The sequence below is a fragment of the Protopterus annectens genome, chromosome 16.part0 (assembly GCF_019279795.1).
Source record: "Protopterus annectens isolate FY-2018-M chromosome 16.part0, PAN1.0, whole genome shotgun sequence".
Lineage (NCBI taxonomy): Eukaryota > Metazoa > Chordata > Ceratodontiformes > Protopteridae > Protopterus > Protopterus annectens.
Genome location: NC_056750.1, coordinates 417,905,613 through 417,926,804, shown reverse-complemented (window position 1 = coordinate 417,926,804; position 21,192 = coordinate 417,905,613). Strand labels below are relative to the sequence as shown.

Below are 21,192 nucleotides of genomic sequence, written 5' to 3'. Positions count from 1 at the left end.
CTTCATGGGGCTGGGGTGTCACTTCAACTGTATCCAACTTTCGTTTCTCTATTTGGTAACCCTCTCCTACCTTTGAGGGTCATGCCAGACTGTTGCAGATTCTCTCTTGCAGTCCATCTCTCTATTTGTTGTTTACCCTCAAGTCTTACTGTCTCTCTCAAATCTTTTTCACCAGGTTGCCTTCTGCTTTCTTGCACATGTACCAAACCACAGTATTATTTTCTCTCTTGACCTTTTCTTGAAGTGGAGCTTCTTTGCCTTCAGTTCTGATATCTTTATTTTTTTTGTCCCACTATGCATTCTGCTACCCAACTTGAGCACTTCATTTCTATCACATCTAGCTTCCTAAGCTGCTCTGCCTTCATTGCTGAGGTTTCTTTACTGTGCAATTAGTATTGGTTGCACCACTGTTTTATACACCTTTTCACCTTTTTTGTATTCTATCGTACACTACCCTGACGCTCTGTACCAGTTGGCTGCTGCCCCTTTGATTTTAGCCTTGACCTCCTCATTCAGTCTTCCCTTCTTAACTACCCCTCCTAGATACTTGAAGCTGTTAACCTGTGTCACTGTTTTTTCTTTTATCTCGGTTTTCAGCTTCTTCTGATTTTCCTCTATTTGCTGCCATGACGACCATCTTGCTTGTACTACATTTCATCCCATGTGCCTTCAGTTTTGCATTCCAGTCTCCTTATAATACCACATCTGTATACACTACAGCTTTATCTGTTTCCTCCGACCTATTTACTAATTTACTCCATCACCAGTATGAACAGCAGTGAGCTCAGAGCTGAACCCAGATGCACACCTACTTTCACTGGGAATCTCTCTCTGTCCAAACACTGTTTGGTACTTGTGTTATATGGGTCCTTTTACATAGCCTGAACCAATTCTGCCAGTGTTTACCGAACTGCTTATCTCCCAGCTTACTTTCTGCTACTCTGCATGTCAGTTTATCAATTGTTCCAGCACTTCAGTGCAGTGTGACAGAAATTTGATACCTCTGTATTGTCCACAGTTGTGAATGTCTGTTTTGTACTTATAAACTGGCACTAGAATGCGTATCCTGCAGTTGTGTCGGAAATTTCTCAACTCCCTAACTCGCCCAACATTTTGAAAACATCTGTTGCTTTCCCTGACTTAGTTTTCCTTAGTGGTGTTCCTACTACTTCTAGTGAGGAGGTCTTCGCTTTTCATTGTAAGATGCATTTGGGGCAGCACAGCTTTTGTGGGAATTATTCATTAAGAAAGAGATGGATGTACTCCATTCATCTGTATTTGATGTTTTGTGTACTGATGAATAGGTTATTGAGGATGTCCCTTATGAAAGTGTCTGAAGACTGTCTTCATCTTTCTATCTTTGCTTTGCAATCTAATAGTTTCTTTGCATCATCTTCTGAATCCCTTTCTAAAAGCTGGTAGGGTGCCCCTGATGCTTTGTTCTTTGCTATTTCAAATCTTTTGTTAGCCTGTTTTAGCTAACCAGTATTCCTGCTTAACATGTTGACCTTGGAGCCTACTCCTACCACAACTTGTAGGTGATTGTGGCCACCAGTGGTTTATGCTGTAGGCTGATTGTTTCATTGGAGATGACTTTGCAATGTTTGACTCTACCCAAATGCCTTTTCTTACTAGGAGAAAACCTACCTGAAGTGCATGTTTTCCACTCTTGTGTGTCACTCTCATGTTGAAGCATATGTTGACTACATTCAATTCATTTGCCAGACAAAAATCTAGAATGTTGCCTCATTTATTGCGGTTAGCCCACCTAGGTAGACCTTGGCAGTCCTCTTATTCTGTTCTGTTTTGTCTGTTCTGATATTGGTAGTCCAATTCCCCAATATCCCCCAGCAGAAGCAAAGCTTATTCTAAACCCTAACAAGACCAAATTGATGTTTTTCCTACCAACTAGAGCTACGGATCCCACCACATCATTTAAAATCATAACTTCAAATAATACAACCATTTCTCCTGTATCCTAAACCAAATGTCTGGGTGTCATCATTGATATAATGCCAGGACATTTGACCTTCATATAGCTCAATCAGTAAAGAAAGTCCATAAAAAAGTGTGTATCTGTATAGAAATAAACAGTATCTATCAAATAGCACAAAAGCCACAGTTGCTAGAACTCATGTGGTCTGGTCTCAACACTTCTTTATGCCTCACCTATGCTAACAAATCTAAAAAAAAATCAGACATAACAAAGTTAAACACCTGCTGTAATAAAATTGCAAAATTTGCAACAGACTCCAGCTATAGATCTTATCACTGTCTAACAACTTAACTGGCTCGAACTACCAAATTTCTTGATCTACATCCAACTCTCTCTCTGACCCACACCCTACTAAACAAGCCAGAGAAAACCCCTGCCCTGCAAAACCTTTTACTTCCTTACTCTAGTGATTGGACTTAATATAAAGCATTACAAAAGCCGAACAACTCTGCCAGATATTCCCTTTATTCAAACATGCGTAGCCAGAATGTAGAGCTCTCTATCAACTGATATTAGGTCAAGAGCTAACTTCTTGCAGTTTAAAAATAAATACTCAAATCCCACTTATTGAACATAGATATGCTCATGCACTAGCCCTGGTTAGTTTTTACCAATTTGTTCCACTCAACTGCTGTCACTCCTCTATTTTCCGTAACATAATGTCCTAACTATAAGATTATCTGCACAGTACCTACATACTCCATTATTATTCTTTTACATTAGCAGGACTAACATTCTCCCTTTTGACAGGAAAGCATATACTCAATGGGATATCCTGAAACTGAATGTGTACAATTGAAGGATCAAATTATTAATTGCAATCGCAGCATGCATCATTCACAATTCATTAGCAAAATAATATTGGTGTTAATGTAAGTAATAATCTAACTGTGAGAAACTCTGTCTGAACTATACTGTTTGATATGAATGAATGACTATCGGTGAATCTCTAGTTTGTAATGTGAAGCTTTTCTCCCTGGGCCTTTGCTGGTGAACAAATGGAAAATAAATAAATAAAAAATAATTTTCAATACCAACTCATGTTGTCCTGCTTTATGTAGCAGTTACTACAACTGCTGGCCAAATACACTGCTTTTGTCGCTGTCACAACTCTGCTTTAGGCATCTGCTGAGATTTTGAGTACTTTTATGTTTACACTGAAGTCTAATTGCCATTAGTGGTGAATTACACTTAATAAATGACAATAATTAGAGTTCTAGACTTCTTTTACCTCAGAAAATGTGTTTCCACATACTTATTCTGTCAGCGTTTCAAGTTAGTACTAATATTTTGTGTCCCTAATTAATTCAATCATTCATTCATTCTTCCTGGATTTGTCCCTAATTGTTGAGAGCTATGGGGGGGGGGTGTACACCCATATGGCTGTTTCAGCATTTGAGGATAGAAACTGTTTTTAACTCTGGAAAAAAGTGGTTTACTTTAGTTTAGAGCCCCGCCTAGCCATCTTCCTAGTTTTCTGAAGTATTATATTGTTGTATGGTTGGTGTATTGGTAAATATGACAGACCAGTTTTGTAGGATTTTAGATGTTTTTTATGTTCAATAACAAATAACATGGCTTGTGTGTGTTTAGTATGAGGTGGTGGCTTTGTGGCTAGTTCGGTTTTAGTAGGTCATGCTCAGGTTCAGATTCCATTTTAGACAGGCAGATGTCTACTGTCCTAAGGTAGTGTTTTGTCTGTGCATGTGTTACTTGGGAGTTGTGGAGGGGTTGTCGAATATTGAGAATAACAGAGGTTATGTCTAACATTGGTCCTTGAGGAGCACCTTTGCTTAGATGGCTGAAGTAGAGAAAGTGGTGCAGATTTGAACTTAAATTGTCACTTTTGTAGGAAGGAGTTAAACCATTCATTTGTCCTGGGACTGACCAGGAATACTAGGAGGAGATTGTGGTTCACTAAATCAAAGGCTTTAGTAAAGTCAATGGATACAAAATCTTTGAGTAAGCCTTCGTTGTGTTTTGAAAGAAATAGTCTCCCAGTGTGTGTACAGAGAAGTCATTGCTTTCCTGCCTGCCCTGAACCATGGACATTTAGGTTAAATGATTGTAGTTTTTAAAATATTCTGCCAACTAGTTGTCCATTTTTCTGTAGGATTTTGGTGAGGGTAGGGAGATTAAAGATTAGATGATGTCCTTGGTGGAGCTGGACTTGGGAATTTTGTGCAGTAGTTTTACTGTCTCTTTTCTATTCTGTGGATATAACATCTGTTAAGGTTCAAAGGTTGTAGAGATGTTTGAGTGCATGTAATGTAATCCTGGCGGAGAATCCTAAACCAGGGGTGGAGGGGTGTCTCTGGGATCTTTATGCAGAAGTTGTAAAATACTTTAAGATTTTTTTAGCTGGTTAGCGATGGGAGGTAAAATTGCAGGAGTGTGGTGGGAAGAGAATTAGGACAAGAGTTGTGTTACAAGGGACCGTCTGGAAGAGGTGATTAGGTCCATGAAAGAAGGGCTTGTAGGAGTGGTACACCCTATTCTGTTAAGGTTGTAAACGTTTATTTTGAGCATTATGTAATGATATTTGGCTGGCCCAGAGGTATTTATTCTTGCATCTTTTGTTTGGCTTTTGGGTTAGGTTAATCAGACAAAAAAAAAATCTCATCAGTGGACATGGAACCTTTCCACTGGTGGTGGGCTTCAACTTGCACTTGAAAAGGCTGTCAGTTCTTTGGTAACTCATTTATTATTGTGGCTGGATTTGAGCCTAATGACTCTGGGGAAGTATTTGTCTTGGAGACTAAGCAGAGTTTTGAGTGTGGTAAGTAGGGTGGAAGGATACTGAATTCCTGGAAAGGATTCCATTTAAAATGTGACAGCTCATTTTGTAGTTCCTTGAGTTTTACTTTTTTGTTCTAAGTGTGTGTGTGTGTGTGTGTGTGTGTGTGTGTGTGTGTGTGTGTGTGTGTGTGTGTGTGTGTGTGTTGGTTGGGGTTGCGGTTTGGCTTTTGGACATGTTAAGGAGAGGGCAACAGGGCATTGGTTTCTAAATGAGGAGTTGGTATAGTGGTGATAAGAGATGATGCAGGAGATTAGTTATCAAGTCAAGGAGGAAGTGGCTCTCTGAAATAAGCTTTAGTTTGGCGTAATTAGTGGCTAATTGCCTTAAGTTGATAGAGGTAAGGAAGTCCTTAAATGTCAGTTTGTGAAGTTAGAAATTTATGTTCTTAGGATTGTGTCCTTATTGGTATTTACTTTTACAATTCTGTTGTGTCTTTCAGCTTTTCCTGGTTAGGGGTTGCCACAGCAGAACTCCGGTCCGCTAATGATTGGCAGTTGATTTTTACGTACCGAGTTGCCAGCCCTGATGCACAACCTTCAACGAAGGTACGCCCATTCACTCATGTCTCCACGCAGAAGACGCCCTAGCTGAAAATCGAACCGGACAGCGTCTTACTGTGAGGCGACAACGCTACCGCAGCACCAATTCTGTTAATGAGATCTGTAAATTGGTTATAGATAGCTGGGGAGAATATGGGTGACAGCAAGGTTAGTGCTTGCCATTGTTTATCTATCTAGTCAAGTTAAGGTCATTATCCTGAAGTGTTTTGACCTATACAGGTGATGGGTATTTTGTCTTTAACCAGTATCTGTATACCTCCATCTGTTCTTGTGCCTGGACTAGTGCTGAGAAGCTGTTTGTATCCTCTGAATTAGAATGATGAGTCAGGTATATCACTTATGTGCTAGGGTTTTGTTGTAGTCAAAATACATGGGTTATGGGTGGCGAAGTGTGTGATATTATTCTAGTTTGTTCACTATACCTCCTACATTTATTGAGATTTACTGTGAGAATGTGGTTTGGGGGTGTCTATTGTGGTCCTGGATTGGGCTGTACAAAATATCTAAGGAGAAGAATGTTTAATAGGGCTATTAGCAAGACAGAAAATGCTAGACATTTTTAGGGAATGATAGTTAGAGTGTTTCATACTGAACATAGTTAGTTGACCTTGATATTTGTGTAGAAGATGTATAAATTCTGGGGAGGAGTAAAGAAAGGTTAGAGGGGGTGGAGGTAGTGAGAGAAAGGTGCTAGACAATAGTGGAGGGGATAATTGGTGGAAATTAATATAAATTAGTGTTTTTTTTTTTTTTTAATTTTGAGTAGATTGGGCAGTAGAGAGGCTGGTAGTATGAAGAGAGTGATTAGGAATGAAAGTCATGAGAATCATGGTGCAATGTTGAAGGTTAAGTTGTATGAGTTAGGTCTGACCGAGTGAGATTCATATAGTAGAAAGCTTGTTAGTAGGAGCCTATTAAAGTTAGACATAGGAAACCAGGATAGATGATTGTGAGGAAGACCCATTTCAGTAGCGATGGAAGTCTGAAGGGTTTGCCCTTAATAGAAAGTGATAGTATCAAGTTTTTGTAGTACATTTGATGATGGAAGTGATGTTCATCGTGTTTCACTGTTGCAGTCATGACTGTAGGGTTCTCCCCTGCCGGCAGGCAGCCCTCGGTCGGCCAGAATCCCAAAGTCTGGGTCCGGCGTCGGCTGTTCAACCATGCTCCCTGACGTCAGAGCGCCAGGAGTACAAAGCTGACAGCCGATGCCATCTTCTCCAGTCTTTCTTGCCGTGCGGTGATAGCAGTTCGCAAGTGCCGGTCGGCTGACTCCTGACATTTTAACCTGATAAACTTCGGTCCGAAGATTTCTTCTACACTCAAAGCTAAGCACCCCGTTGGGGAAACTTTTTTCTTGCTCCACTCCGATGTCAGAAAAAGTTAATAATTGTATTTCATGTGGGAAGCAAATACCTCATAAGGATTTTCATTCTTACTGTATTCCTTGCTTTGGCCCTGACCATGACGTAGCTAGTTGTCGGTTTTGTGCTAGATTCAATCAACGTACAATTAAGCGAAGGTACGATTTTGCTTTTCATTACTTCGGTAGGCGCTTTAACTACAAAATGTCGTCGGATACGGTTCCGGCTACCGGAGTTCACAAACGTCGCAAGGATAAAGACAGGCCTCCGAGGTCCAAATCTGATGATAGCGCTCAAGCGGAGCCAGCTTCAGGTTCGGCCATCGTCAGTGAGGCGCTTTTGCAGCCCCTGTCGTCGGCCATTTCAGAACCGATGGCCGAAACGGACTCTCATGAGGAGCCAACCAGGCCTTTAAATATTTCTACTGCAGGACCTTCGGACAATGCTCCTTCGGATGGGTCCGGAGCCGCTGTGCAGGTACCGGCCTCCGAAGGGGTTTTCAGGCCTACTCAGTTTCAAATAAAGGCAAAGCCAAAGACAAAGGCAAAGACTCCTTCTAAATCAAAGACTGCAACTCAGGCCTCTTCTGAACCGGCTCCCAAGTCACAGAAACAGTTACTCAAGATGGCGGAGGATTTACTTACTATGATTAGGGGTTCTCATTCCCCTCCAGATAAAAAGCCAAGGCAAGATGTTTATTATGATTCCTCTGAGCAGGCTTCTGTTTCCTCAGATGTCCTTCAAGGATGCATCTGCAGTCCTAACATATGGGTTGTCCTGCCTCAGGCAGCCCTTCTGTCGGCCGGATTCCAAAGTCTGGGTCTGGCCTCGGCTGATGTTGCACTTCACCCGACGTCACAGCTGCTGGGGTATAAAGGCATCAGCCGACGCCATTTTCCTCAGTCTTTCTTGCCGCGTGGTGCCCGAAGCAGAAGCTGTTCGCAAGTGCCGGTCGGTCAGATCCAGAGATTTCTACTACCGAAGACTTCTAAAAAGCTAAGTACCCCGTTGGGGACACTTTCTTGCCTCAGCCGATGTCAGAAAAAGTAAATAATTGTTTAACTTGTGGGAAACAAATACCTCATAAGGATTTCCACTCTTACTGCCTTCCTTGCTTAGGCCCAGACCACGACGTATCAGCTTGTCTAGCCTGTGCTTCCTTCAACCGACGGACACTTAGACGTCGGTCGGAGTTTGCAGAGGAGTTTTTTGGTCCGGCTTTTGCTTACAAAATGCCATCGGAGACTCCGACTACACAATTAGCTAAAAAGCGCAAGGAAAAGGACCGATACTCGCGGCCCGCGGTTTCGGCTGAAACCACGGTTAGGCCAACCGCGGGTGTCTCAGTTTCAGCTGAAACCGAGTCCTCGGTTCTTCCTACGGCCGAAAGCATGCCTCCTATAGCCGAGGCCTCACAGAGCATGGTTGAATCTGCTACTGAATTTACTGCTACAGAAGCAGGCACCCAGGACTTGTCAGACCCCAACCTCACCCAGACAGGGCCTCTCAGCCCCCTTCAGATAAGAGGCCTAGGACTGAACCCCTGGAACCTGTCTCTACAGACTACTCCTCAGATGACTCAGACATTTCAGCCCCTCAGGAAGGCCCATATTCTCCTTATGAGGATTCTGATGCAGAAGACTCCATTCCTTCTGCTTCTCCTCCTGAAGAATTTTCTTTTGGGGAAACCTTACATGCTATGAGGGAACATTTCCAATGGCAGGGCCAGGATTTTTCAGATTCAAGGAAAAGGATAAGGACTTTTTTACACTTACCACAGCATAGGCCTTTAGCCATTCCTCCAGTACTAACAGTTGTTGATGATGCATTTAATGATGCCTGTACTGCACCTGATTCTCTTCCTCCTGCCCCTGCCAAGCCTGACAGATATTACAGGGTCCCGGACACACACTACCATCTGTATAAGGCTCCTGTTGCAGACCCCGAAACCATTTCACAGGGCCCTAAAGGTGTGGCAGCTGCTTCTGCCAAAAACCCTCTTCCCTCTGAAAGGGAATCTAGAGCTTTAGAGAGATGGGGTAAAAAGGTTTATACTTCTGCTGCTCTTTCGGCTAGGGCCTTAAACTGTCAATTTCACATGATTCAGTATCAGGAATTTTTGTTAGACCAGCTAAATAAAAAACTGTCCTCTCCTGAACCTATAGACCGCAAGTCCCTTCAGGATTTGGTACATAACTCTCAGCAGGTCAGTAACCATTTCTTAAAATGTGGCTATGATGCACTGGAGGCTTCCTTTAGATCAGCTATGACTGGAACAGTGATTCGAAGACATGCATGGTTAAAAGAACAATCCTTACCAGACCATGTTAAATCAAAACTCCTAGATGCTCCCATGGAGAAACAAAGTTTGTTTGGCTCCCCTGCACAGGAGGTTCTAAAGAAGGTGGAAGAAAAAGCAAAATCTGCCCAAACAGTCAAGGATTTCTTACAGGTCCAACCTCCGAGGTTTAGCAGAAATTGGCCTTCGAAGAATTGATCCTTTCCAGACAGCTCCAGAGCACAGAGAGGCAGAGGTCAATCTAGGGGTGCCTACAGGGGACGTCAGTGGCAATCTACCAATCAGAGAAGTACTGCCACAGATTCAACTGCAACCACTTCCGCAGGACAGACACAATGACTTGGCTCTGATACCGCCTACCAGGGAACAACTGGAAGCTCCCTTGGGCGGAAAGCTAGCCTTATTTTCCGACAACTGGCATTACATTACAGCAGACAAATGGACTTTACAAACAATAGACAAGGGCTACAGGTTTCACTTCCACACTCTACCAAAAAAGAGGGGAATGCCAAACCTACCACCAAGCCAAAAAACAGATGCTCTAAGACAAATCAACAACTTATTAAGGATGAGAGCTATAGAAAAGGTGCCACCTATGGAACAAGGCCAAGGATTTTACTCCAGGCTTTTCCTTGTACCAAGAAAAGAAAATCAATGGAGACCTATTCTCGACTTGTCCGCACTGAACACATACCTCATTGTTCCAAAATTCAAAATGCTGACCCTCCAGCAGCTTCTTCCCATGGTGGGCAAGGAGTCTTGGCTGGTGACTCTAGACCTCAAGGAGGCATACCTGCACGTCCCTATACGACCAGATTGCAGAAGACACCTCAGATTTCTTGCAGGATCAGAGCATTATCAATTCTCAGCATTGCCCTTTGGCTTATCTACTGCGCCCAGAGTATTCACGAAATGCCTGGCATCAGTAATTGCTCATTGCAGGCTTCAGGGAATTCAAATTTACCCATACCTGGACGACTGCCTAATACAAGTGGACAACAAGGCAAAATTAACAAAAGATTTGGAAAATGTCATACAACTGTTGCAAGCCTTGGGATACACAGTCAACATGCAAAAGTCAAGACTAGTACCATCCCAAAGGATAACATTCTTGGGTGCAGAACTGGACACATCAACTCAGATGGCTTTTCTCACAGAAGAAAAACAAAAGCAACTGCCAGGCTACTTCATGACATTAACAAAACAAACTCAGCTTACTGCAAGGAAAGTCCTGCAAGCCCTGGGTTACATGGCATCCTGCATAATATTGATTCCGCATGCCAGGCTGCATATGAGAAAGTTACAATGGTACCTAAGGAATGTATGGTCTCAACACAAGCACAGTCTAGAAGCCCAGATTCCAATAATTCCATGCCTGAAGCAAGAATTCCTGTGGTGGGCTCAGGCCTGTCAATTGAACAGAGGATTGCCTTTCCACAAACCTCATCCAAGCCAGACCATCACCACGGACGCCTCAGACCTAGGCTGGGGGGCACACATGGTGGACAAATGTATACAAGGCCTATGGACCCAAGACCAGCTGAATCTACACATAAATCTAAAGGAGATGCTGGCAGTGAAACATGCGATCCAGGCATTCAGACCACTCCTTCAACAGGGTCATCTGCTGATAAGGACGGACAATACCACAATCATGTGGTACATCAACAAACAGGGAGGTACACACTCAATATCCTCTATGCCGGATGGTAATGGACCTGTGGAATGTGGCCCTGAATCTCAACATTCAACTTCAGGCCAGATTTGTACCAGGAAAAGAAAATTCTCTAGCAGACACCTTAAGCAGAACTACCACGGATGCTCACGAATGGATGCTGCATCCAGATATATTCAAAGTCATAACAATGAAATGGGGACTACCAGAAATAGACCTGTTCGCCTCCCCAAACAACCACCAATTGAAGAAATTCTGCACAAGAGCATACCACCCACTTGCTTGGAGGGTGGACTCCCTTTCCTTCAGCTGGAAAAGCCTGACAGCATATGCATTCCCACCTCTTCCTTTGATGTACCAAGTCCTACTGAAGATCAGAGAGGATCAGCCAAGGGTAATCCTGATAGCTCCAGACTGGCCGAGGCAGCATTGGTACCCACTACTGAGAAGCATGCCTCGGACACACGCATGGCATCTACCTCTATGTCCCTTACTTCTAACACAGAACAACTACAAGATCCTACATCCATACTTGAAAACACTGCAGCTAGCTGCTTGGAATATTGCATAACACAAAATAACCCAGATTTATCTCAGAGGGTTAAGGACATTATCCTGGAGGCACGCAGACCCTCCACAAGGAAAACTTATTCAGCCAAGTGGAAAAGATACCTCATTTGGAGTGCAGCAAAGGGAGAAAATGTCTCATTGGCAAACATAGCACACATCCTGGAATACTTAGCAGAACTGTCCCACAATGGCCTGTCTTACTCCTCCATTAAGATTCATGCATCAGCAATTTCAGCAGAATACAACATGGATCCTCCTGTCTTTTCTCATCCTCTACTCAGGCAGTTCTTGAGAGGAATCGAAAATGTAAAACCTCCAAGGAAACCACCTTTACCTACATGGGATCTCAACTTTATGCTGGAAAAGTTAACACTTCCCCCTTTTGAACCAGCAGCAACAGCAGAACTACAGTTCTTGTCTTGGAAAACTGCTTTCCTGCTAGCAATCACTTCAGCAAGAAGGGTATCTGAGTTACAGGCATTAATGGCAGTACAACCTTTCCTTATCTTCCATCAGGATAGAGTCTCTCTGAGAACTAACCCTACCTTTATGCCAAAAGTGGTCTCCAGAGTTGCATTGAACCAAGCGATACATTTACCTACATTCTTCCCCAACCCACAGAACAGGGGGGAAAGACTGCTACATACCTTGGATGTGCACAGACAATTACGCTACTATCTGGACAGAACTAAGACCAGCAGAAAAACTGACCAGCTTCTGGTAGCATATGCAACAGGAATGCAAGGGAAAGCAATTTCAAAACAGACAATCTCAAAATGGATAGGAAATTGTATTTGATTTTGTTACTCTTTTCATGGAAAGACAACTCCTGAAAATATCAGACCTCATTCCACAAGAGCTACAGCCACCACTACAGCTTTCCTCAGGAGTGGCTACCAAAGACATTTTAGAAGCTGCTACTTGGAGCTCCGTGCATACATTTGCCAAGCATTATAATCTTCCCTTATACTCTAGATCCTGAGCAGGGTTTGCAACTGCTGTTTTGCAAGGGATCTTAACTACACCATCTTTATCTTAGTGCCTCCTCCCCCAGTTTGGCTATGGTATTCTACCCATATGTTAGGACTGCAGATGCATCCTTGAAGGACATAGTACAGTTTTGTACCTACCATAAATGTAGATGTCCGATAGGTATGCATCTGCAGTCAGGATTACCCACCCTCCTTTCCCTCTGTGGTATTCCTAGGGTATTTAACCCCCTGCTAGCTGGGGGAATCTATTATGGTGTATTTGTTTGTATATATGTATATATATATATATATATATATATATATATATATATATATATATATATATATATATATTGTTTGCTCTCTACTGTTTGGAATTATTTGCATTTATCCAAATTTAGCCTTCCTAGAGGGCACCTGGCATCTGGGGCAAGAAACACTGAGGAAAATGGCGTCGGCTGATGCCTTTATACCCCAGCAGCTGTGACGTCGGGTGAAGTGCGACATCAGCCGAGGCCAGACCCAGACTTTGGAATCCGGCCGACCGAAGGGCTGCCTGAGGCAGGACAACCCATATGTTAGGACTGCAGATGCATACCTATCGGACATCTACATTTATGGTAGGTACAAAACTGTACTTTTCTTCTTCTGACCAGGAATATTCTTTCCCTCCTTATGAGGATTCTGATGCTGAGGACTCAATTCCTTCAGCTTCTCCCTCTGAGGATTTCTCTTTTGGGGAAACTTTGCATGAAATGAAGGAACATTTCCACTGGGAAAGGACAGGAGTATTCGGAATCTAAGAAAAGACTGAGGGATTTTCTTCTTCTTCCCCAACATAGACCCCTGGCTATTCCTCCTGTTTTGGATATTGTGGATGATGCTTTTTCGGAGGCTAACTTAACCCCTGATTCTTTTCCTCCTGCTCCTGTTAAACCTGATAGATATTACAGGGTTCCTGATTCCCACCAGTTTTTATACAAGAACCCTTCTGCTGACCCTGAAACCATTTCTCAGGGTCCTAAGGGAGTTAAGGCCGCCTCTGCCAAAAATCCCATTCCTACTGAAAAGGATTCTCGATCCTTAGAAAGATGGGGCAAAAAAGTGTACACTTCTGCTACTTTGTCCGTTAGGGCTTTAAACTGTCAGTTTCATATGCTGAAATGCCAGCAATTTCTCTTGTCTGTTTTAAAACAAAAGCTTACTTCCATTTCTGCCTGTGCAGATGATAAGGAAATACATGACTTATTGCATGCCACTGAACAAGTTGGGAAGCATGGTTTACACTGTGGATTTGATGCCTTGGAGGCTTATTGTAGGGCTGCTGCCTCCGGCACAGTCATTAGAAGGCATGCATGGCTGAAGGAACAAAATTTGCCTGAACAAGTAAAGGCTAAATTATTGGATGCTCCTGTTCAGCATAATGTTTTGTTTGGATCAAAAGCTGAAGAGGTAATTTAAAAAGATGGAGGATAAGGTGAAGTCCATGCAAACAGTTAAAGATTTCTTACAAGTACAGCCATCTAGATTTAGCAGGAATTGGCCTTCGAAAAATTGGTCCTTTCCCACTTCAGACAGGCCTCAGAGGGGTAGATATAGACGCTCCAGAGGAAGGCCTCAAACACAAGCTTCTTATAGACCAAGACAGTGGACTGCTTCCACCCCGAGGGGAGGAGAGGACAGGTCACAAACTCAAAGAAAACAAACTCAATGACTCCCTCTGTTGGGCTACAGGAACTTCTTGCCTGGAAGCCCCTCTCGGAGGAAAACTCTCTCTTTCTTTTTTATCAAAATTGGACTCAAATAACCCAAGACAAGTGGGTTTTGGATGTGATTTTAAGAGGTTACAAATTCCATTTTCATACCTTGCCAAGGCCAAGCGGATGGCCAGACCTTCCAAAACATCAATGGACGGAGGCCTTAAACCAGGTGGAAGCTCTTTTGGCTATGAATGCCATAGAACTGGTTCCACTTTCAGAGATGGGAAAAGGCTTTTACTCAAGGCTCTTTCTAGTCCCCAGGAAGCAAAACTCATGGAGACCCATTCTGGATCTGTCGGTCTTGAACACCTTTCTAGAGATTCCAAAATTAAAGTTGCTTACTCTACAGCAGCTACTTCCAATGCTGTCCAAAGATGCATGGATGGTAACTCTGGATTTAAAGGAGGCATATTTACACATTCCCATCAGGCAGGATCGCAGAAAATACCTCAGGTTCAAGGCCGGATCGAGGCACTTTCAATTCTCTGCGCTGCCCTTTGGATTGTCTACTGCGCCCAGGGTCTTCACCAAATGCCTGGCTCCAGTAGTAGCTGACTGCAGACTCAAGGGAATTCAAATTTACCCTTATCTGGACGATTGTCTAATTCAGGCAGACAGCAAGGATGTCTTACTCCAACATCTAGAATTTGTACAGAACCTCCTCAAGTTCCTGGGATTCTCTGTAAACGTAAAAAAGTCAAATTTGACACCATCACAACAGATAATTTTTCTGGGTGCTCTTCTAAACACCACAACCCAGATGGAATTTCTGACATCCGAAAAACAATTACAGCTGGCTTCAACTTTCAAAACCTTGGCAACTTTAACTCAACTAACTGCAAGGAAATTCCTGCAGGCTTTGGGTTACATGGCCTCCTGCATCTTTCTCGTACCATATGCAAGACTACACATGAGGAAAATACAGTGGTACCTAAAAAGTGTATGGTCTCAGCATTGCCACAGTTTAGACATACTGATCTCCGTCCTTCCTTGCCTTCAAAAGGAATTTCTTTGGTGGTCCAGGGCACGTGCTCTAAACAAAGAGAAACCCTTCTGTCTGCCTCCTGCCACTCAGATTCTAACCACGGACGCCTCGGATTATGCTTGGGGAGCCCATTTTCAGGGAAACTGTCTGCAGGGCCTTTGGACAAAGGATCAGAAGCACCTGCATATCAATTTAAAGGAAATGTTAGCCGTTCAGAAAGCTCTATTGGCCTTCAGGAATCTTTTACAACCAGGAATCTTTTACAACCAGGACAACTACTAATACGGACAGACAACACCACAGTTATGTGGTATATAAACAAGCAGGGGGATCTCATTCTTACCCCCTTTGCAGACTAGCCATGGATCTATGGAACACAGTTCTAGCTTGCAATCTGGATCTTCAAGCTCAGTTTTTACCAGGGAAACAAAACTTCCTGGCAGACAGTCTGAGCAGAAACCTTTCAGATACACACAAGTGGATGCTGGACCCCAAAATATTCAGGATGATAACAGCAGTCTGGGATGTCCTCACATAGACCTCTTTGCATCCCATCTCAATCATCAACTACAGAATTTTTGCACCAGGACTTTCCACAGAGCAGCTTGGAAAGTGGATGCCCTGTCATTCAGTTGGAGGAACCTCTCAGGATATGCCTTTCTGCCTCTTCCTCTTCTTCCATGAGTCTTATTGAAGATAAAACAGGACAAGCCCAAGATGATTATCTTGCTGGCTCCAAATTGGCATCGGCAGTTTTGGTATCCAACTCTAAAGAACCTATGTCTGGAGCCCCCTTGGGTTTTACCTCAGTCTCCGAACCTTCTATCCCAACATCAGGGTCAGGTTCTACACTCTCATGTCAGAACTCTCAGCCTGGTGGCCTGGCTAATCCAGGGCCCTTGATTTCTTCTTTTCTACCCAAGCAGGTTATGGATGTCATTTTAGAAGCCAGATGTCCTAGCACTAGAAAATCTTATGCTGGAAAATGGAAAAGATTTTGTTCCTGGATGCAGGCTCAGGATTCTGATCCTCTTCTTCCTAGCATTACCTTAATTTTACTTTACTTGACAGATCTCTTACATAAGGGTCTCTCTTTCTCTTCCATTAAGATTCATGCCTCTGCTATTTCTGCTCATTATAATACAGACCCTCCAATCTTTTCCCACCAGCTCATGAGACAGTTTCTCAGAGGAGCTAAGAACTTAAGACCTCCTAGATCTCCTCCCAATCCTGCTTGGGATCTCAATTATGTTTTGGAAAAACTAACCTTGCCTCCTTTTGAGCCTGCTGCCTCTTCTGACATCAAGTTTTTATCTTGGAAGACAGCTATCCTGTTAGCCCTAACCTCTGCCAGTTGAGTATCGGAGTTACAAGCTCTTATGGCTGTGGAACCTTATATTATTTTTCATCAAGACAGGGTGTCTTTGAGGACTAATCCTACCTTCATGCCTAAGGTGGTTTCCAAAGTGGCCTTAAATCAAACTATCCACTTGCCAACTTTTTTCCCCACTCCTCAAAATAAAGGGGAAAGGATCTTACATTTCCTTGGAACAGAACCAAGGACATCAGAAAATCAGAACAATTGTTTGTTTCTTATGCTTCAAATTCCCAAGGTAAAGCCATTTCAAAACAGACCATTTCTAAATGGATTGCTCATGGAATCAGATTTTATTATTCACACCATGGAAAGCAAATCTCAGGGAGTATACGGACTCATTCCACCAGAGCTGCTGCCACTTCCGCGGCCTTCCTCAGGGGAGTTCCTCCAAAAGACATTTTGAAAGCTGCAACTTGGAGTTCAGTGCATACTTTTTCTAAGCACTATAATTTACCTCTCTACTCTAAGTCTAGGGGAGGCTTTGCCTCTGCAGTCTTGCAGGGCCTTTTAGCCGCCCCTTCTTCTTTATGACCACCTCCCTTTCTTTCAGCTTTGGGATTCTACCCTACAGTCATGACTGCAACAGTGAAACACGATGAACATAGTACAGTTGCGTACACCTACCATAAATATAGATGTTAGAGTGTCTTCACTGTTGCAGTCTGGGTTTCCCTCCCTCCTGTCCCCTCTTAATTTTACTTTTGAGTGGTTCCTTTTTTCACCATTCTTCTGAGGTGTATTTGCAAAGGATATGGGACCTTTCTTTTTTTGGGACTCCTGACATCTGGGGCAAGAATAACTGGAGAAGATGGCGTCAGCTGTCAGCTTTGTACTCCTGGCGCTCTGACGTCAGGGAGCATGGTTGAACAGCCGACACCGGACCCAGACTTTGGGATTCTGGCCGACCGAGGGCTGCCTGCCGGCAGGGGAGAACCCTACAGTCATGACTGCAACAGTGAAGACACTCGAACATCTGCATTTATGGTAGGTGTACACAACTGTACTTTCCTGAAGATGTAAGGAGGTGGTCATGTATGTAAATTAGGATCTTTCCCCAGGCTGTGGAGACTGCTATTTTACATTTAATTTCTGCTGTGTAAATGCAGTATTTCGCTTCCTAGTTGGAAAACAGTGCTTTCAAATTGACTCACCAAACACTTACTTATTAGCTGGTTAACTGTTTATAACAATTCCATTTTATGCTTTAACCTGTTAAGTAATCTCACACATCTTTTAATTTTTTAGGTTATTGTGTGATTGAAATGTGTACTAGAATTGTTCCCGTCAAGAACTTGTCCTTAAACTGAAGCGGTCTTTGTAATTCAAGCACTGGCTTTTGTATAATATGTGATATTCTTCTATTTCAGGAGATCTTCACTTTTATAATGAAGCTACAGAAGGAAACATAAACCAGATGACCTGCTGACTGAATTATGACATTTTCAACGGGCAAATATTTAAAACACAATGCAGCAAGAAGCAACAGTGAGCAGTTTTACGTGGAAGTAATTGTCCCAATAAACTCTGGAGACCTACCATTTGTTTCTCTTGTTGGAACAAAAAATAGCCAACCGTCTTATCAGCACAGATAAACAATGTTTGCAAAACTCAAAAAGAAGCTAGAAGAAGAGGCTACGGCTACTGCGCTGCGTCCTGGGGGTGCTGCAAGGATTCCCAGGTCAATTAGCAAGGAATCTGTTACTTCAGTTGGAGCAGACTCGGGAGATGATTTTGTATGTATTGTTTGATTTCAGTATTTATGAATGTTTGACATTTTATCAGCTATTGAGATGTTAAGTCAGTTTCAGAAAGAGTTTAAACATTTATAGGAACAATCGGAATGTTTTCTTTTTGAAACGTGTTTCAAGTATGAAGAGGCCTCTCCCTGGTAATAGTGGGACTGTTGCTGGCAGGCAGTTCACTGATGTTCTTCGTGTTTCACTGTTGCAGTCATCACATTTGGGTTATCTGTGTGCAGTATCCCTCAGTCGGCCTGATTAACAAAGTCTTTGGTCCTGCGTCGGTTGCTGTCTCTTCTTCCATGACGTCAGGTCGTCAGGGGTATAAAACATGCAGCTGACGCCATTACATTAGTCTTTCTTGCCGTGTCGTGCCCGAAGCAGAAGCAGTTCGCAAGTGCTGGTCGGCCGACTCCTGAAATTTTCGTTTTCAAGTTTCAGAACCGAAGTCTTCAACTAAAGCTAAGTACCCCATTGGGGAAACTTTTTTTTGCTCCTTACCAATGTCAGTAAAAGTTAGTAATTGCATTTCTTGTGGAAAGCAAATACCTCCTAAAGATTTTCATTCGCTCTGTATTACTTGCCTAGGCCCTGACCAAGACGTACCTCACTGTCGTTTTGTGCCTTATTTAACCAACAAACTATCCGCCGTTGGTATATTTACGCTTCTAAATATTTCGGTTCTCTGTTCAGTTATCCAGAGATGTCGTCGGTAAGCCATCTGACTACCGGTATTCTGAAAAAAATGCAAAGATAAAGACAGAGACAGGCCGTCTAGGTCCAAAGCTGCCGACGATGCTTCTTCTAAGCCAGTAGCCAGTTCGCCGGTATTCAGACAGGCGCTTTCACAGCCCCTGATACCCGCTACTTCTGATTTGCAGGCCTCTACTGAGACCCATTCGAAGTCTGGTATGCTGCGAGATGCTTCAACTGTGGATCCTCCGGATGTCTCTACCTTGGATGGGTCCGGAGCCACTGTGCAGGCACCGGCTTCTGAGAATGTATTTAGGCCTACAGACTTGCATATTAAACCAACGCCACCTTCTTCTTTAAGGCCTAAAGCTCGAACCATGTCTAGAAAACCGACTCCCAGGCCGCATGCTCAGGCCTCTTTGCCTAAAAAACAAATAAGAATGGCTGAAGACCTTATAACTTTAATCAGGGGAAGCCAACCATCACTTTCTAAGAGACCTAGGACTGAATTTGTTTATGAAACTTCTGACCAGGATTCTGAAATTTCTACTTCTGAGGACCTGGATTTACCTTTAACTATTTAATGAAGATTCTGATGCAGAGCACTCTATTCCCTTTGCTTCCCCTCCAGAGGATTTCTCTTTTGGAGAAACTTTGCATACTCTTAGGGAGCATTTCCGCTGGGAAAGCCAGGATTACGCTGATTCTTAAAAGAGGCTTAGGGACTTCTTACTCCTGCCTCAACACAGGCCTTTAGCTATCCCTCCTGTACTAGACATTGTTGATGATGCCTTTTTGGAATCTAGTTTGGCCCCTGATTCTTTGCCTCCTGCTCCCAAAAAACCTGATAGATATTACAGGGTTCCTGATTCTCACATTTTCCTTTTTAAAAATCCTACTACGGATCCTGAGACTATTTCACAGGGACCCAAGGGCATTAAGGCCTCTACTGCCAAAAATCCTACCCCTTCTGATAGAGACTCCAGGGTGCTGGATATATGGGGTAAGAAGGTATACACTTCTGCGACCTTGGCCATTAGGGTCTTAAACTGTCAGTTTCATATATCAAAGTATCAGCAACATATTATTGGATTGCTTAAACAGAAAATGATGTTGATTCCAGACTATGCTGAAAATAAAAATTTACAGGATTTAATGCATTCTGCTGAACAGGTTGGGGAACATACTTTGCAATGTGGGTTTGATTCATTAGAGGCCTCTTGCAGGGCTGCTATCACTGGGTAGGTACTTAGAAGGCATGCTTGGCTTAAGGAACAATCTTTGCCTGATTATGTTAAAGCTAAATTGTTGGATGCTCCCATAAATCAGGGCCGCCTGTTTGGCAACAAAGCAGAAGTTCTTAAAAAAATGGAGGAAAAAGCTAAATCCATGCAAGTTGTTAAAGATTTCCTACAAGTTCAGCCTCCAAGATTTAGTAGGCATTAACCCTCTAAGAATTGGTCCTTTCCTGCCTCTTCCAGGCCTTCTCAATCCAAACCAAGAAGCAGCAGAAGCCCCAAGTTTCAGTCCCAGGGTACACACAAGACTAAGCAGTGGGGGCTTCCGCTTCCAAATCGGGGAGTAGTAAGACTGCCCCCTATGGAAAGCTGTCTCAATGACTTGACTTTAAAACTTCCAAGCACTTCTCAACTGACTGCTCCTTTAGGGGGAAAGATTACTCTGCAGGCCGAAAACTGGGAACTCATTACCCAGGACAAATGGGTTTTAAATATAGTGTCCCAAGGATACAGATTTCACTTCCACACGTTACCAACCCCAAACTGTTGGCCAGATTTACCCCCAAATCAGTGGGCAGAGGCTCAAAAGCAAGTACTCTCTCTTTTAAGCATAAAGGCTATTCAAACTGTACCAGAAGAGGAAAAGGGACAAGGTTTCTACTCAAGACTTTTCATGGTACCCAGAAAAGACAATTCATGGTGTCTTATCCTGGATCTGTCTACTCTAAACACCTGAAACACACAGAAGCGATCACCAAATTAGCCAGCTCCTACAGGCAGAAGCCACAAGGAATAATCTTTCCTTAGCGAATAACACACAGAAGCGATCACCAAATTAGCCAGCTCCTACAGGCAGAAGCCACAAGGAATAATCTTTCCTTAGCGAATTTTTTTATTATTTTTTTCGTAATCCTACTCTAAACACCTGTTTGGTAATCCCAAAGTTCAAGATGCTGACTCTTCACCAGTTGCTTCCTGTGCTAGGAAAGTATGCCTGGTTGGCAACACTCTATTTAAAGGAAGCATACCTGCACATCCTAATCAGGGAATCTTGCAGAAGATACTTACACTTCAAAGCAGGCTACACGCACCATCAGTTCTCTGCACTGCCCTTTGGCTTATCTACTCCACCCAGGGTATTCACAAAGTGCCTAGCTCCAGTCA

The 21,192-nt window shown here is 43.1% G+C and overlaps 1 protein-coding gene across 1 annotated transcript in view; it reads left to right on the top strand.

The window, feature by feature from the left end:
* GOLGA1 (golgin A1) overlaps positions 1-21,192 on the top strand; it is a 2,378,923-nt gene that overhangs the window by 123,869 nt on the left and 2,233,862 nt on the right. The window contains exon 2 of the mRNA XM_044058132.1: positions 17,726-18,091. Coding sequence (XP_043914067.1) covers positions 17,954-18,091 — 138 coding nt within the window. The 5' untranslated portion in view covers positions 17,726-17,953. The remainder of the gene's footprint in view (positions 1-17,725; positions 18,092-21,192) is intronic.